Source organism: Saccostrea cucullata, unplaced genomic scaffold (assembly GCF_032062105.1).
Source record: "Saccostrea cucullata isolate Sc308-1 unplaced genomic scaffold, CSIRO_AGI_Scuc_v1 ctg79, whole genome shotgun sequence".
NCBI lineage: Eukaryota > Metazoa > Mollusca > Bivalvia > Ostreida > Ostreidae > Saccostrea > Saccostrea cuccullata.
The window spans coordinates 125,001-143,547 of NW_026935853.1; the positions used below are offsets into that span (position 1 = coordinate 125,001).

Here is an 18,547-nt window from a genome sequence, read left to right on the forward strand (position 1 = left end):
TTTTAATGCTTTGATATACTGAAGGTTTGAATATTACATACTGAGACGGTAGCCGAGCCTTCTAAATCACTCTGAGATATTCATGGTGTTTGAGATCAAATGTCTGAGATAAATTTATGCACACAAAACTGTATGTAGGATTTTCTATTTATTTAACATGCTTAATAAATATTATGAATAAACTTTCTAAATGTATAAAAGCATTTGAAAATATGTCATTGTTTAAAACCAAGACAACTTTTATTTTTTATTTTTTTTTTTGGGTTTACAGGATCTAATTGAAACCTTGGCAATGTTTACATTTGTAGAGTGTCAGATCAGAAAATACAGCATGACAAGACAAAGTTTACATGTGTGATATATTTCATTTACTACGTCTTGGCAATGTTCACACGTATGGATTATGGAACGAAAAAATTCTAGCATGTTGAGGCAAACCTTACATGTGTGAAATGATAAATTCTAGCAGGTCTTGAACATAGGTCTCCTGGAGTACCATTTTATGTCCATATGTTATTCTTTGTAACAAATGAAGGGACTGAAAGAGATAAAAAATTATTGATTTCATCATGTTCATTATGCTGTTTATGTTAATGTGGCCGTTTAAAAGTGGAATTTCATTACCTGTGACAATGTTAATACTGATATTGTGTTGAATCATAAGTAAGTGTTACAAAACCGTGACTGTACAGGGGTAGAAACTCCTTAAAATTACAATTCGAAAATACATATAATTGAGAGTAACAAAAAAGTGAACTTGCAATTTCAAAAGACTTCTCACAATTTTCATATCAAACCCTGTATATCAAATCAAATCAACTTGCAAGTTTTTACAAGTCAACAAATTTTACAAGTCAAAATTTGAGAATTCTTTTTAGCATTTTGCAGGTTGTATATATAGTGGATTTCAAACCTTGCTAACAGTAGGCCTGAGTATTGCAAGCTACCTAAAGATATGATAAATTTCACAATATGGTCATGCGATAGAACATGTATCATGTTACAGCTGTCAACAATTAAATTAACTGATATCTTAACACGTTCTTGCTTGCAACATTGTAACCTGAATTACCTCCACAGTTATAGAAAATATAAGAAGAATATCTTGAAACCCCTAACCAAATTTATTTATAGGGGGACTTTTACCTTATCATTGTTTTTTTGGTTGCTATCTTGTTTTCAATCATTTGTTACATTAAAATTTCCCAGTTTGCATGTTCAAGTTTCAAGTAAGACAATGAAAATTAACTTGTACTGTACCATGATACATATATGTCAATACTATTTGCGTATCATGAGACCCAACCATCAGTACAATTGATGAATCGCTGGGCCATCCTTAAAAAAATGTTTGTTTGGAATTGCCGCCTGGGGGTTTTAAGACCCATGAGGGAGGGAGGGAATTTATTTTTTTTTTTTTTTTTTACAAATTGAAGCTAATTAACAGAAATTAAAAATCGCAATGAACAGTGGTGATTTTCGTTAGTTTCCTCTTTATTTTATTTGATTAATATCATTTTTGTCTAAAATATACACAGAACGGTACTCAAGTATCAATCTTTCTTCGATGTTAGATTTGCTTATCTATTAAAAGTCAAATTTCAGCGTCAAACTTTTTTCTTTATTTTAAAATTCTTTTAAAAACAATTTCTTTACAAATCTTATTAAAACAGTTTCATTAGTGTGTTTCATAGCATTTCTCTTTGAAATTTAGCCCTTCATTAAGACAACCCTTACAAAGAGTGCGAACCACACAAAATTTCTTAAGAATAGTTGGGATATTTTGTTGAAAAACGGGAGGGGGTGCTTGGTATGTTCTAGAGTGTTCCCCATGAATCACTTTTAACATTAGGTTTCAAAGACTTGTCATACTGACAGACAACATTTTTCCTTTTGTATTTGGGAATAAACATTTCTGACCCATGTAATTTTTTAATTGGGAACTGAACGATCTTTTTCAATTTCAACATGACGGACTTATCCTATCAAGTTCAAAGGGCAATCTATTACAATAGCTCTTTCCAGGTCTCGGAGTATCATTCCATTTAATTTTTTATTCACCATTTATTTTTATGAAGATGCATAAATGTTCTGGTATTCAACGCTTGAATGTTTTCACATACACTGATCCAACATGGTCTGACATTTTGGCGGCTTTCATTTTGTCAAATCGCCACCTATATTCCCTATATCATAAATACTATGAAGAAAGCGTTTTATTGACCGGTGTTGTTAAATTTATGTGAGCTCAAATCCGACTTTAAAAAGCTATTTCGAAGAACGAACTAACTTGTAAAAAGCGATGTCGGACATAAGACGGTAAAAAAAATATTTCCAATATTTTGCCAATAAAATTTTTTGAGCGGGGGGGTATTTCAATGAGGCGGGCGGCAATTCCAAACAAACTATAATTTTATTTTGGCCCTGTATTGTTACATATACACCTATAGCTGACAGGACATGAATACTTTATAATGTTTTGAAAAAGATATTCTCAGATATGTACTAGAATTAGGCGAAGATAATCTACTGTAATTAAACAAATATTTTAGTACTGAAAATGATGACACAGGCACCTACCTCCATGCACAATGGATTGACTCCAGAATTATGCTTGACTATCTCCACCAAGACGGGTGTCAGATTAAATGACTCGTGGAAGGATTCTCGAATTTCCTTTTCTGAAGCTAAATAAAAGAATTGAAGAAACGTACAGACTTGTACATGTAGTAGGTTTGTATGGAAGTAAAGGATCTTGAAATACTTCAATAACACCTGTAAATACCTAGGTTTCTTAGAAGCTGAAGGCACTTAATGACAAGTGATGGCTTCATGTCATTGGTTTCACTCAAGATGTCTATGATCACAGTCAAGCATTCTGTGGGTAAGAGATTCCGAGGATGGAAAAACTTCAAGTCTGATCCACGAGATGTTATGCCTAAGAGGACCTGTTAAAAACAAACATAATTATTTACATTAAACATAATAATACCATTCATAAGAAACAAACTGGGACCAAAAAAAGTCACTTCACAGCATTTTAATGAGTGCATTTGGCAGCATGTTTTCATGAAGGAAAATTCTGTTAATTTTTGAGGAAAAATATTATAACTGCATCTGCAATTCTGTAGGAATGTCTTTCCTTGGATCAACGTGATCAATGAAAATTCAAATGTCTTATAAAATTTTTTTAAAATGTGCATGCATGTAATGTATTTATAAGTTTTGATAATCTTTTTATCTGGCATTCCAGGCTGAAATTGAAATTAAAGAAAAATATCATACATCCAGTTGGTGTTGAAACAAAATCATGTTGGAGTTGTTCTTGTTGAAGATATACTGATTGGCTGTCATAATGACATTTTTAATTATTGAGGTCTTCTCCATGTTCTCCATTCTGGATGTCTGTGGTCAATGGTTCTACAAATAAAAAGAAATTAACTTACTGAATGATCTTTTTCATTCTTACTCAGATACTAAACGTTTTCTAAAACATTTTATTCAATAAACAACATGTATCCCACCCAACCCTCCGTACCATCAATCTAAGCTGCAGAACTGTAGCTCTCCGAAAAAAATATATTGACAGACCGGAGAGCTACAGTGCCACCAATTGAAAACATAGGTAATCAGAGATTACAGAGCTCACCTCAACGTGTGTTGTCTTTAAGTAAGGCAAATTAAGTCACACAATTAACCAACAAAAAGTGTACATCCAAAAATGCAAAATTTATGCAAATTTGATACTTTGGAATAGACCTATATAAAAACTAAAAACTAGTTCTTCATCATGAAAATGTAATTAAAATCCAGCATCTGAAGCAAGATTGAGAGTTTTCATCCCTTGATGCATCATTTGTGCAACTGGTTTATATAAGCCTTATAGTTTCTTGGTGATAGACTTGCACCCATAACTTTTACGAGGTCTATTATCTGGAAAATGTATGTCGAATTCAGCATCTGAAGCAAGTCCATTAGTGTGCATCCTAAGATGTATCATCCATGCAAGTTTGGTCAACATAGGGCTTAAAGTTACTTGCAAATGAAACCTGTATAAAAAAATTAACCTTTCCACTAATCCAGATAATGTAGGTCAGATTCAGCATCCGAAGCCAGCCTAGTAGAATGCACCCTTAGATGTACCATCCATGCAAGTTTGGTCATTATAGGGCTCAAAGTTACTTGGAAATGAATCCTGCACCATAAACTTTAACCTGTTTACTCGTCCAGAAAATGTAGGTCAGATTCAGCATCCGAAGCAAGTCTGGTAGTATGCATCCTAAGATGTACCATCCATGCAATTTAGTCGTTATAGGGTTCATAGTACTGTACCTTGGAAATGAAACCTGCACCCAAAATTTTAACCTGTTCACTCAACTGGAAAATGTAGGTCAGATTCAGCATCAGAAGCAAGGCTGGTAGTATGCATCCTAAGATGTATCATCCATGTAAGTTTGGTCATTATATGTCTCATAGTAACTTGGAAATGAAACCTGCACCAAAAACTTTAACCTGTTCACTCAACCGGAAAATGTAGGTCAGATTCAGCATCCGAAGCAAGTTTAGTAGAATACATCCTAAGATGTACCATCCATGCAAGTTTGGTCATTATAGGGCTCAAAGTATCTTCAAAATGAAACCATCACCAAAAACTTTAACCTGTTCACTCAACCGGAAAATGTAGGTCAGATTCAGCATCCGAAGCAAGGCTGGTAGTATGCATCCTAAGATGTATCATCCATGTAAGTTTGGTCAACATAGGGCTTATAGTTACTCGGAAATGAGACCTACACCAAAAACTGCACCAAAAATGTTAACCTGCACCAAAAACATTAACCTGGTCATTCCATTGCTGAAATTGCAGCATCTGAAACTTTGACTGGTACAATGAAACACACTAGCAACATCTTCCATGCATGTCTAATCAATATAGGACATAGAAGTACTTAAAAAGAAAACTGCTCCAAAAAACTTAACCTTAACCCGGGACGCCGACGCCGACACCGACACCGACGCCGACGCCGACGCCGAGGGTATCACATAAGCTCCCCCCAACTTCGTTGAGGTGAGCTAAAAACTGTATATTTATCGAGCACAAAAAAGTGCGCTGTTTCCCCAGTTTTTAAAACTGTAATCTCAAAATGTATGTTGCAGCTAACTGATTTTAGCATGGGAGAGAAGCGATCTGGGCTACTTCCTTTGAGTTTGATGTGGTGACAATGTGATGTAGTATTTAAACCTCTTGACAATCAAAGCGTTAGCACATCATAAACAGCGTAATCCGTTAGGTCTATTGAAATCAGCTCTACTAACCGTGTGTTTCTGACATATTCTTTCACTATTTCCACAATAAAAGTTATGAAACATTCCTTAAAATGGTTGTTAATAGTCCTCCTGGCCCTGAAATTGAGATCATTGAAAATTTCGCCATTTATACTGTCATTTTGGTTTGCAAGATAATTGGTCCAATGCCCTTTGTGCAGATGTTTTGACTACGTGAGAGTACTTGATAGAGGAGTAAAGAATGTTTTTAAATTTAGCTTTTTGCAAATGAGGTAAAAAACTGAAAGAATTGATCAAGAACTGAGCACACTTTTTAGTGCGCAATGAATATACATTTTTTCAATGGGTGGCACTGTAGTCTCCGGTCAGTCAATATAGTTTTTTTTTGGAGAGCTACGGTTCTGCAGCTACAATACATCAATCTGCATCGCATCAATTTACCCAAATGGACCTAAATGATGACCCAAAGGACGACCAAATGGACTTCTGTAGACTTCATATCAAAATCAGAATGCATTCATATATTAACAGGTTGGGATTCATCCCCCGATATCGGGATTGTCTCTGAAATGAGGGATATTTCCTTTTATCATGTTTATGGTCAAATAAATATCTATGGTATGTGAGACAATGTTCACTCCTTTTGTTATTTAAAGCAATGCATGCTTTATAAGCAGAAGCGCGAAATTTCTGACCCAGTATATGTACAGGAAGACTTGAGAGACAATCCCGATATCGGGGGATGAATCCCAACCTGATTAAGAATAAAGTTAATTTTTGCATTGAAATATACAAGACAGAGAAAGATGAAAACAGTATTATTTCAATAATATAAACTTTTTGCATAATGTTATCTGCTTTTTTATTGCTCAAATCAGGAACCAATGTAAGTATCTGTTATATTATTACTTTTAATCACGGTATTTCCTCGCTATAAATAAAAACCCGCTTTGTTTACATTTGCACAGACATGTTCGTATACTTACATTTCGCAGATTTTCGTCTATCAAGCATTAAATTTTCTTGAAGCTAAACTACACAGCATATATAGAAAAATTGTAATTAAAATCAAAAGTAAATCATAGTTTAGTAGCACTAATAATTGTAATACAAATTAAAATTGCCATGTCGTATCACAGTCGCCATTTTGAAATTTAAACTTCGCGCCACTCGGAGCTCCTCGAATGATTCTGTAAATCGGATTTCCTCGACCTTTTCCATCTCACACTAAAGATAAAGTACTTAGAGTGAAGAATCTTTATTTTAGTAACATTAAGGTATCCATATTGTACAATTAGGCTGTAATTTTCGGTAAACTTCGGATTGATCTCGGTAGGGGTAACACGAATCACCGGAATGCCCTGTAATCACCGAAATGCCCTTACAAATCACCGAAATGCCCAACAAAATCACCGAAATGCCCACACATATGTTTTTACATGATGTTTTTCATAAAAATTAATTCTTATTTTTATCATTAAAGCATAACTGACGGTAAAATTAATTATTTTCAGGTTTTGTGCGCGCGTACTTCAAAGGGCGATAACTCGTATTTGATGATAATTTTCTAGGAAGCGAGATCTACGTAGCCCAATAGATATATATAAAATAATAATGATATTTTTTAGAAAAAAAATGATGACAAGTGATTGACAATTTGTTACCCGTCACAGTTATTGTTTCATGACCTTTAATCAATAATGTAATGTTAAAATATGTTTTGTATAGGTTCCTAGTCTTGATGTTTATAGTCAAGTGCACATGCTATTATTACAGATACTTATATCATACGAACACTGTTTTTTTAACTAGCTGAAGTTTTGTGGAATTTTGATTTGTTTAAGTTTTTTTTTTTATTAAATGTTTGTGTCCTTTTCTTTGTTTTTTCTTTCTTCCTTTTTAATTGACTTTTTGTGAACAGGTTGGACCATTTATACGCCTGCCGACGCCTGTCTGGGGAAATACTTGTAGGTCTGGCGGTAAACTCTAAATACCCGTCATTAATTATGGAGTAAATTTATCTTTTATTAAATATATCTAATTTTAAGGACTATAAAGTTTATGTTTTACCAAACAAAATGAGAGAGAGAGAGAGAGAGAGAGAGAGAGAGAGAGAAGATAACGGTAGACCAACTCCTGTGATAATTTACGATCGATATGAAAGATTTTCAAAAGACAAATGCAATAACAAAAGGAAAAAAAAAAGTTTTTTTACTCTGTACTTTGTTAAGCAATGAAAATGTTTTTATCTTTTAAAATAAATATTTATCTTAATTTGTTACTTGCAATTGATTAGATACATATTGTCAGTCAGGTGAATTACGGATCGTTTCACTTGTATATTAGCAAATATTTTGGAAGTAGCAAGTGCTTGATAAATCATGTAATGTGTCTATTAAACCCATTCAACAACTTAAAAAAAATTAAAGTAAATTGTCAACTTTAACTATTTCATTTTCAATTGATGTAGTAAACTGTTCATTAGCAAAAGATCCCCTTTCCTGTGTTTGTATAGCGCACGTGCGTAATTTCGGTCACTGATTGCCATGTACCTGATGATGTAACATGACATAAGAATACTACACACCTGTCACTAGATCAATTATTTAATCACTGTGTATACACAGTAAACATAATTATTATTTCAGATATCCAATTGTTTCAAACCAATTGAACATTGAACACAATAAAATCAAATTAATTTTGTCTTCGTTCTTTTTTATCTTTATAGTAAAATATGAAACTTCCGAAAAAAGTTTGTTATCTTATATATATACGAAAATGAAATAAATTCATAATTTTTATAGATTTTATTTCTTTCAATATTGCAGTTCTTTTCTGTGCTGAAATGAAAAAAAGTGTATAATGACTTATTTTCCTCAGAAATAGTGTGAACATAATATAATATAATTAATTTACTAATTAGATCAGCAAAACTTTAATTCATACATGTAATATTTATAATAGACTATCAACCATTTCCTTCTATCCTTGTAAATTAAATTAAACAATGAACAAGTGACATATATAAGTCCCTGATTATACCAATCATATATTCTTATTTTTCAGTGAATAAAAAATAAATTTTGATTAAAGTCATATATGGCATATATTTTTGTTTATATACTATAAACGTAAAATCTTTCTATTTGATTATAAATGTTACTTTCCAGTAAAATTACACATGTGTCCTCCTTTTTTAGAAATCAAGAAAATACGTCAATAATATTACAAACAAAAATTTTATAAAAGAATAGCTTATTGTTAGGAATATATTTAAACGAAAAATAGGGAAAAATAAAATAAATAAAAACTATTTTGGCAAGTGTCTTTTATTAGTGAGAGTTATCTTTCTTTGATACTTACATGCACATATCTTCAAATAAAAATACTTACGCTAAAATTATGAAATTTTTACTTGGTATCTACGCTTTAGAACAGTCAATTTCATCAATATTTATTATTTTTTTGTTTATTCTTAACAATATAAGGGGCTTTTCGGTGGCATTTCGGTGATTTCTTGGGGCATTTCGGTGATTACAGGGCATTCCGGTGATTCGTAGTACCGTCTCGGTAGTTTACGTAATAAAATGCTTTTTCAGTTCGAGTCAATATCAAAGGCCAAAATTCGAATAATTTTGTTTTAATTGATAGATATTTAAAGAAAACAACGAGATGATAACAAATTTGTTGTTTAAATACGTTTAAATGTACATCTTTTAAAATAAAACGATGTCTCCGAGACTATAAAATTCAAGATGGCGGCGCCCATGAAAAGTCGGACAGGGAAGGAACGGTTCAAGAAAAGACATAATTTGACGCGCGCCTAGTTGATTTAGAAGATCGTACTTGTGAAATAACCTTATTTGTGATTCCATGCATGTTTGTGAGGAATGCTCTGGTGGTATGACCCTAATTTTAACCAGTAAGAGACTAAGAGTTCGTAATATGACTCGAAGGAGGGTCATCGAGTTTGATGTTCATTGCCTCAAATTGTGTTCAAAATGTCACTTCGGACCATTATTCTCTTGCAAGAGAGCAATTAAATGTGAGTGAAACTCGGGTTAGGTGGTACATACAGTGCGGGAATTGCTTACAGTTGCCATCGATGTTCCCAAAAGCTGAGAAAATCCAATGGGATGCAGAACTTCAGTGTCAATACTCAATACACAGATTGTAACAGGTAAGTATTTATATTTATATTTGTTTATGGAATTTATGTTATCTAATTTAGGCATTGACAACTAGTATAAAATATAATTTAGGCATTGACAACTAGTATAAAACATTATTGGAGCTTAATTCCTCATCTAAATTTTCATCTGAAACCATGATATTTTGGTCAAGGCCTATAATTTATAAATAGGATTTACATGTTCATGCATCTAAATAATTGCATGTAATATAATTGTATCTATCCTTTTTGTAGCTATAATCTACAGTTCATTGTGGGAGACCCTCAGAAGATAAACAACATGTCGTCAACTTTAAATCTACAATTAATACATGAAAGGATTTTGAAGGTATGAACAGTTTTATTATATCATTTAGTAGATACATATATTTTAAATTTGGTGGCTTTAAAATCAAATGTTTATTCGTCAATTTGCTCAGGAATCAGTGTAAGAAAAATATTTGACTACATGCAGTAGACTACCCCGGGTATAAGTTATCATGTTGGAGGGAATGAATCACATGCACATTATTAATCTGTATGAAACAATCATCTGTAGTACAAATATATTTCTCATTTTCAACAGGTGTTCAATGCTGAAAAATCAAAGAACTACGGATATTTGTGTGTGTTGATTGGTAAAGTTTCATGAAGAGGAGTCTGGCAGAGACGATGGCACTTTCTCATATAAAGCTGATCTATAGCTATGACAGAGATGGTGAAAATAGATTAATTTATGTTTTCTCCCAAAACCAGTGTTGGCAAACCTAGAGTGACTGGAACATCTAAAGTTCTACAAAATATTGTCCCAAAGTTGTGTGAATTTTTTGCTGCCATATAAATTTATCAATTGTATCTAAACAAGTTGGTCTGTTTTATGGATCCTCTACTAGTATAACACATACCTTATGAGCTTACTGTCAGAGTCCTTATAGTATCACAAGTACTATTTATTGTGTCATTATTAAAATCTTGAAATTTATTTTCTAAGTCATTCTGTATCGAATGTTTATCACTCTGCTTTGATACAATTTACTGTCGCTATCAATTTTTTAACCTCAGTATTTCTGTTTAAAATTTTTTTTCATTCTTTCGTGTACATTTTTAAATTCTAGACATAATTATAAATTCACATTTGCAGAACTTCAAACCATTTTCATTTATATAAATCAATTTTGTACATTGAGTTATGAGATTCATTCATAATTTTTGACTTGCAAAAAAGTAAAAAAAAAAAAAAGTGTTCAAATAATTGAAGGGAAAAGTGTTTTGACTTTTCTAATGTATATTGTGTAATGTGTAATTATAAATATTTTCTCTTTCAAAATGTTAATGTTCCATGGTAAAAGCATGTTGCAAATGACATTATGAACTTGAACGTTTATTTTTACAAAAAGACCATTTTGTAATTTTTTTAATAACACTCTGACCAATATGTTTTATTATTTAATATTATTAAATTTTATATAAAGATTACAATATGAAAGTAATTTTTGTGTCATTATTGTGGAATAAACTTCTTAGATACCAATTTATGTGATTTTCCTTAGATTTTAGTTGTCATCAAGAGTTATCTTCCTTAAATGAGTTGTTGCCCCTGATGACCCAATTTTTTAATTTGTCATGACCCATACTTTGATTTTAGAACATTAAATCATAGGGTTTCCAGGCATAAAATTTTACCCATTTGTACAATGGATACCTTAAAGTATATTTGAAGAAAAAATTATTTATTTAATATAAATTTAACATAATATAAATTTAACAATTCAAAAGTCAAGCCGCTATGTTTAAAACACAGGCACCTGAAGTATTGATAATTACGACGGCGTATTAGTGCCATTTTAACAATGTAGAATTTTTTTTAAAATCGTTTGTACGATTTAATAAATCGTTTGTACAATTTAATAAATCGTTTGTACGATTTAATAAATCGTTTGTACGATTTATTAAATTGTACAAACGATTTACTAAATTGTACAAACGATTTATTAAATCGTACAAACGATTTATTAAATCGTACAAACGATTTAATAAATTGTACAAACGATTTAACAAACAAATTGTACAAACAATTTATTAAATTGTACAAACGTTTTACTAAATTGTACAAACGATTTATTAAATCGTACAAACGATTTACTAAATTGTACAAACGATTTATTAAATCGTACAAACGATTTATTAAATCGTACAAACGATTTATTAAATCATACAAACGATTTAATAAATTGTACAAATGATTTAATAAATTGTACAAACGATTTAACAAACAAATTGTACAAACGATTTATTAAATCATACAAACGATTTACTAAATTGTACAAACGATTTATTAAATCGTACAAACGATTTACTTAATCGTACAAACGATTTACTAAATCGTACAAACGATTTACTAAATCGTACAAACGATTTACTAAATCGTACAAACGATTTACTAAATCGTACAAACGATTTACTAAATCGTACAAACGATTTACTAAATCGTACAAACGATTTACTAAATCGTTCAAACGATTTATTAAATCGTACAAACGATTTAAAAAAAAAAATTCTACATTGTTAAAATGGCACTAATACGCCGTCGTAGATAATACCCCCATTTTTTTTTATAAAAAAAAAATGTAAGAGTGTTAAGAGTGTAAGAGAGAGGAATTCAGGGATTTTTTTTTTCTATCTCAGTTTTGCCTCAAGGTGAAAATGGAAATTTCAAAATCTTTTTGCACATGTTTAAGGCATCACCAATCAAATAAAAAACAAATAATGATAAGTACGTTAGCTAAGTATTGCTAAGAATAGCTGAGGAAGAAGAAATTATGTTAGACAGACGGACAGATCGCTAAAGGTATTATAACAAGTTTATCTTTTTAAAATAGGTGAGCTAACGCCGTAGCAATTTTTTTTATCACAGAAAGAAAGGTCCATGATCAAGTGATTTATTTTGCTGAATTTTTTAATGTTTATGGAGGCTGGAGCGTGATAAAATTAATTTATAACTGTTTTGTGAAGTTTATTTTATAGACACATAGGTAAAGAAACGAGGGGGGGGGGGGGTTGAAGTTTTTGTGTTGACCTATCAGAGTTTTGGCGCAACGGAACATTTATGACCTTTACTGGAGAGGGGGAGACTCTTTATTATGTTCCCCAAACGAAGTTGGGGAACATATTGTTTTTACTCTGTTTCTTATTATTATTATTATTATTTTTCTTCTTCCTGGGAAAATTTTGTCCACGAGTGATCTTGTAAACTACACATCCGACTTAGGTGAAACCTTTTTAGGGTCAGTAGGCATGTTATGTAGACTTGCCTAACGAAGGTCATTTTGCGCGCACATGCTTGCAAGAGCGCGCACGTGCAACACGTGAAATGACCAATATAATGGATATTGCCGTAACGTTTCTATTTTTTGATGAAATTTTTTGAAACTCATAATGGAAGGAAACATTAGTAGTATAGACAAGATGGCATGGTCAAAATAGCAAGATCTCACGCGCATGCACGTGCGCTTCGCTCTGATTGGCTGAAACTAAAGTCTCAATATCTTTCTTGTTTCTCGTCATAATCCTTTGAAATTTTGAACATAGTCCTACACTATGAAGATCTACAGCAAGACATCTAAGAATTTTCAGGAAAACATGCGCATCGCGCGTGCTGCAATCTGATTGGCTGAAACTTTAAATGGCTATATCTCCTTTGTTTTTTGACGAAATTCTTTGAAATTTAAAACATAGTCATGCATTAGGATATCCTACAATATGATATAGAAAAAAATTCATGAAATCACGCACATGCACGTGTGCTGCAATCTGATTGGCTGAAACTTGAAATGGCTATAACTCCCTTGTTTTTCAAGCAAACAGGATAGGATTTAGAACATAGATAGACATAAGGGACTTCTACAAGAAGTTATGGTCATCATGCACGTGCACGCACGTGCGTGCATTTGGAACGAGTGAAATTAAAAATACACTTGAATCAGTGATTTTTATTATTTTTGGACTGAATGCTTTAATATATAGTATATTAAAATAAATAGATAGTGTAGACAAGATGATATGGTCATAACGCACATGCATTCACATGCGCACGGGTGCAATGCTAAAATTTGAATATAACTGGTATCCTTCTGGGAAAACATTGTTAAAGTAAAAAATGCACAGAGTTTGTCTTATTTAATGAAGCTTACAGGGAATATGGCACCAAAAGGGAGTTGGGGAGCGTTTGGGGAACATCTGTAACGGTCCCCGTTACAATTAGCACTAGTTTATAATATGGTGAAGATGCCGATTGAGGCATTGTATATAATGAGCTGGTTTAAGAATAGAATTTCTTGGCAATGTAGCAAAGAAAATACAGGGGAGTAAAAAGGAATATAGAAAATAACTCAAAGTGTATGTTGTATAAAGAAATCCGGAGAGTTCTGAATGTGAAGATGTGAAGTATAGTTTGGTCCTTTGTGTCATCTTTGACAAGAACTGTTACTAGGTTAAAAGCCATGCACATAAGAATTTTTTTTATATAAATAATGGATTTTTTCGTTATTTTTAGTGTAAATTCTTGTTTCTGGAATTTGTAAGATTGGCTGAATTGACCAATCAGAAATTAGAGTCTATCTTTGGTTGTGCTTAGACGTAAAAAAAAAGATCTCCCTTGTCTTTGTTTAGAACAATCAGATAATGCATGACTCGGGCTTTTCCGTCAGCAAAAAAAAGGGAAGTTCGAACATGTTGAAGCATTACAATTATGTAGTTATCTCGAAAGAATAAGCAATTCAGAATGGCAGTATCTGTCATGGCTTTATTTTGTTTAAGATAGGTTATTACATAATAAATCAATGGTATCAAACAATGGACAATGATCAAGTATTATTGCAAGTGTCAATGAGTAAGCGCCGATCCTCAATCTGGCATTTGGCGCCTACGGTTTGCAGAGAAACGGAGCCATATGGTGCTGACAACCCTGGAGGGTAAACAGAAGTTGCCAGCGATGGCTTGTTGCAAAATTCTGTAGTTCGTCGGCATGGATTGCAGCCTGGAAGGATCTCTAAAGCCATGACGAGGGACGATGTTGCGCTGGAATCGGAAATGATAACAGCAGAAACACAGGAGAAAACTAATAATAATTGAATGCACAATATTTATGCCCTAACATACCTATGATAAAAATACTATATGTATGCATATCCGCGTACGTAACTGAATAGGGTGATGTATGTATGTAAGCAGTTTTTATGGATGACTGGTATATGTAAGCAAGTTTTATGGATGATCGGTGTAAAGGAAAAAACTGTGTGGATTAGATGAGGAATATTAATCTACATAAAATGGTGGGGGCGGGTGGGTGATCAAAATCGTCGAGCGAAGAGGATGTGTGCGCAAGCGCATTTAAGGCTTGGGGCTATTTTGGAAATTTGGTTGAGGACAGGGGAGTTATCGCGCTTAGGCTATTCTTCTTCGATAACTGGCATTTACCGCACATGGCGGTAAATGCAATTATCTCGAAAGAATAAGCAATTCAGAATGGCAGTATCTGTCATGGCTTTATTTTGTTTAAGATAGGTTATTACATAATAAATCAATGGTATCAAACAATGGACAATGATCAAGTATTATTGCAAGTGTCAATGAGTAAGCGCCGATCCTCAATCTGGCATTTGGCGCCTACGGTTTGCAGAAACGGAGCCATATGGTGCTGACAACCCTGGAGGGTAAACAGAAGTTGCCAGCGATGGCTTGTTGCAAAATTCTGCCAAGTGGATTGCTGTGCACGAATTTCGATGGTTCCAGAATTCCAGAGGAACTTGGCAGGGATAATAGTCTGCATGGGGGGCCAGCTTCCTGAACTTTTGCCACTGAAAACGAGATATGGCATCAGCTATAGAATTAGAATGACCTGGTACATGTTCGCAGCGGACTTGGATATTGTATTTTAATATTTTATAAAGAAAAGGCCTGAGGAGGGACATAACTCTTGGTGACTTTGATGTTTTTTGGTTGATTATCTCGACAATAGCCATGTTATCAATATGCAAGATTATTTTTCTGCCTTGTAGTTTGTGGCCCCATATGTATATTGCAAGGGCGACTGGGACTAGCTCCAGATAAGTCAGATCTCTACAATCGTGTTGTGACCATTCTGAGGGCCATTGTAGGTAGGACCATTGTGTACCAAGTATGACCCCACACCCAAGTGAACCAGAGCTATCAGAGGATATGTGAATAGTGTCTTTATCTGACCAGTGAATATCTGGGAATACAGTTGTGCCATTAAAGTCGGACAGGAACTCGAGCCATATATCTACATCTTCGCGAAGTGCCCTTGAGATAGTGATATAATGGTGTTGTTTGTATCCCTGTGATAGGCTGTCATAAAATCGCCTACAAAAGGCTCTCCCTGCAGGTATTGCCTTAGAAATAAATGCCAAAGATCCAACTAATGATTGCATTTCTTTAAGAGTAATTTTGCGACGCGAGGCAACGTTTTGAAGTTGGGCTTTAAGGGCGTCGACTTTATCTTTAGGGACAAATATAGTTTGGGTGATGGTATTAATCCCTAACCCTAGAAATGTTAAACAAGTTGTAGGACCTTCAGTTTTTTCCTCTGACAGAGGAACGCCGAGCGTTTCACAAGTTATGTCAAATATTTGCATGAGGTTTTTGCACACAAGGGTGTTTGCAGGGCCTGCAAAAAGGAAATCATCAAGGTAGTGTACTAATGTGTCAATATTGGCTCGATCTTGAATAATCCAATGGAGGGCTGTTGCAAATTTTTCAAATGTAGCACATGCTATAGAGCAACCGAATGGGAGGCATTTATCGAAATAATAGTTGTTAAAATAAAAACCAAGCAAGGAAAAATCCTCGGGGCGAATAGGAAGGAGTCTGAATGCACTAGAAATGTCTTTTTTCCCCAACAAAGCTCCCTTGCCTAGTTCTTTTATCATTCTTACTGTCGAGTCAAATGATGTATAATGAACGGTGCAGAGATCTGGGTCTATAAAGTCATTAACACTATTTCCCTCTGGTGCAGATAAGTTACAAATCATACGCCACCCCCCTTGCTTTTTGGGAACAATGCCTATTGGGCTACACTTGATATTTGACATGGGGATATTCTTGAACGGCCCAGCTACTCTACCTAATTTAACCTCTTGATCAATTTTTTCTTGGAGCTGCTGTGAATTTGTTTGTGCAGATTTCATGTTTTTAGATTTTTGATATTCCCGTATACCCGAATAACAAATGTTGAAACCATATTGAAAACCATTGATTAATTCATGAGCAATATGTTGCAAGGGGTAGTCTTTTAGCATTGATTTTAGGATGTTAACGTTGACTGGGGTTGGGGCCAAGTCCCAGAGGCCTTGGTTGGTTTGGGGGGAACCCTCTACTCTGAAATCTGCTTGGGGGCTGACGGGGATGTTCGGCTTGGGATGGGCGAAAGTTTTCTGTGCGAAATGCCTGACTGTTGTGCCAGCGGCAGTTTATGAGTGGGTGATTATTGGAGCATTTAATGCAAGCATGTTGATAAGTGCAGTATGGTCTTCCGCATGTGCCTTTGTAATTGAAGTCAAAGCATTTTGGCGATTTAGTTGTATAATTTGGGGTTTGCTGTGATAGAGTGTTGTGGCCATGAGACACATACAAGAGCCATAATTCTGCGTCGACACACCCCCAGTCGAGAGTATGGTTCCTGGAGCGCTTTAGTCTAAACTGTATGTCATAATTGAGCCAGTTTAAGTTTGATGATCGCTGTGCAGCAGTGCGTATGATGTTAATGTATTTAAGGATTGATTGAATGTGTTCAGGGAACTTAGTCAAGTAAATGCTGCTGAAAATGAGGAAAGCATTTGTCCATGTTTCAGTTGAAGTTATTTTGATTTCTTTATGCTTAGCCTTTAGCACTAATTCGCCAGCAACAAATGCGAGCTGTTGCTGGGGCTCGTCATTTGGTTTGAGAGGAAGTAATTTATGCAAGTGAATGAATGCATTATCATATATGTTTTGTCTCAGGTTGTCTGGGACATGGACGCCCAATGCGTCTGAAACGCTACATAATGAATTTGGTGTTGTTGCACTTGAATTAGATAATGTATTAGTGCTGCCTGAAGTACCTGTAGAAAGCATTGTTGGCGATGCCTCAAACTCTAAGGGGTCAGGGATGTCTATTCCTGAGGAAGTTGTAGGCTGGTTTGATAAGGCTGGAGGTATGGCGTCAGGAGTGACCTGGTTCGGTTGAGTCACGGTGCTTGTAGCAGTGGTGACCTGGTTCGGTTGAGTCACGGTGCTTGGAGGCCTGGATGCTTTGGCCTTTTTGGTGGCAGCTGGAGCTCGGCCGGGCCTGGCATATGGAGACTTTGTAGTCCTTTTTGCACGGAGCATGTTTCTATAAAACAAACAACTGTGTAACTTGTGTTTAACATATACATAATTTATTATTATCATTATTAATTGCTTATATATTTATAAATTTTTACTATTAATGTTTTTTTTTTTTTTTTTTGTTTGTTTGAATCTGAGATTGTAAGTTATTAACATCGTTTACTAATTATGAATGATCAAATTATATGTAGAGTTAAAGCCCTTTTGTTTAACGTTTGGCATGCCGCCATTAACGGATGGTGATGATGAATATTGATCCAGCAAAATCTGCTGACATCTTAAGTGCTGAGGCAAGGGAAACGCCCAATTCGCTTCCAATGCTTCACTAGATGTTTAATACATACCGATGACCGGTGGAACGATACCTGTACAATATAGTAATCCACGTAATGGGTTGCAACTTGGAGGTGGTTTTTCTGTTGATGCTGTCTGATCAAAATCGTCGAGCGAAGAGGATGTGTGCGCAAGCGCATTTAAGGCTTGGGGCTATTTTGGAAATTTGGTTGAGGACAGGGGAGTTATCGCGCTTAGGCTATTCTTCTTCGATAACTGGCATTTACCGCACATGGCGGTAAATGCAATTATCTTTAAACTGTAAGCTACACAAATAAACAAAGTCATTTAATGATACAACAAAATTGTTGTCGCACGGTCTATCTATAGTAGTTTTCACAGTTTTCCCAGAATGCCCGCCCGTGAAGCCGA

The 18,547-nt window shown here is 34.2% G+C and overlaps 2 protein-coding genes across 2 annotated transcripts in view; both read right to left on the reverse strand.

The window, feature by feature from the left end:
• The window catches only part of LOC134243951 (protein CIP2A homolog L-like), a 29,279-nt gene extending 22,844 nt beyond the window's left edge, over positions 1-6,435 (reverse strand). Inside the window, exons 1-5 of the mRNA XM_062726190.1 lie at positions 6,270-6,435; positions 3,286-3,420; positions 2,786-2,948; positions 2,581-2,687; positions 444-538 (exon numbers count right to left, since the gene is read on the reverse strand). Coding sequence (XP_062582174.1) covers positions 444-538; positions 2,581-2,687; positions 2,786-2,948; positions 3,286-3,396 — 476 coding nt within the window. The 5' untranslated portion in view covers positions 3,397-3,420; positions 6,270-6,435. The remainder of the gene's footprint in view (positions 1-443; positions 539-2,580; positions 2,688-2,785; positions 2,949-3,285; positions 3,421-6,269) is intronic.
• Positions 6,436-14,319: 7,884 nt separating this feature from the next.
• LOC134243938 (uncharacterized) lies at positions 14,320-18,240 on the reverse strand. The gene is made up of 4 exons (XM_062726172.1): positions 18,208-18,240; positions 17,575-17,846; positions 15,126-15,312; positions 14,320-14,533 (listed from the first exon to the last, which is right to left on the reverse strand). Exons 2-4 carry the CDS (start codon positions 17,840-17,842, stop codon positions 14,320-14,322), a joined length of 669 nt encoding a protein of 222 aa, XP_062582156.1. The 5' UTR covers positions 17,843-17,846; positions 18,208-18,240.
• Between the last annotated feature and the right edge of the window lie 307 nt (positions 18,241-18,547).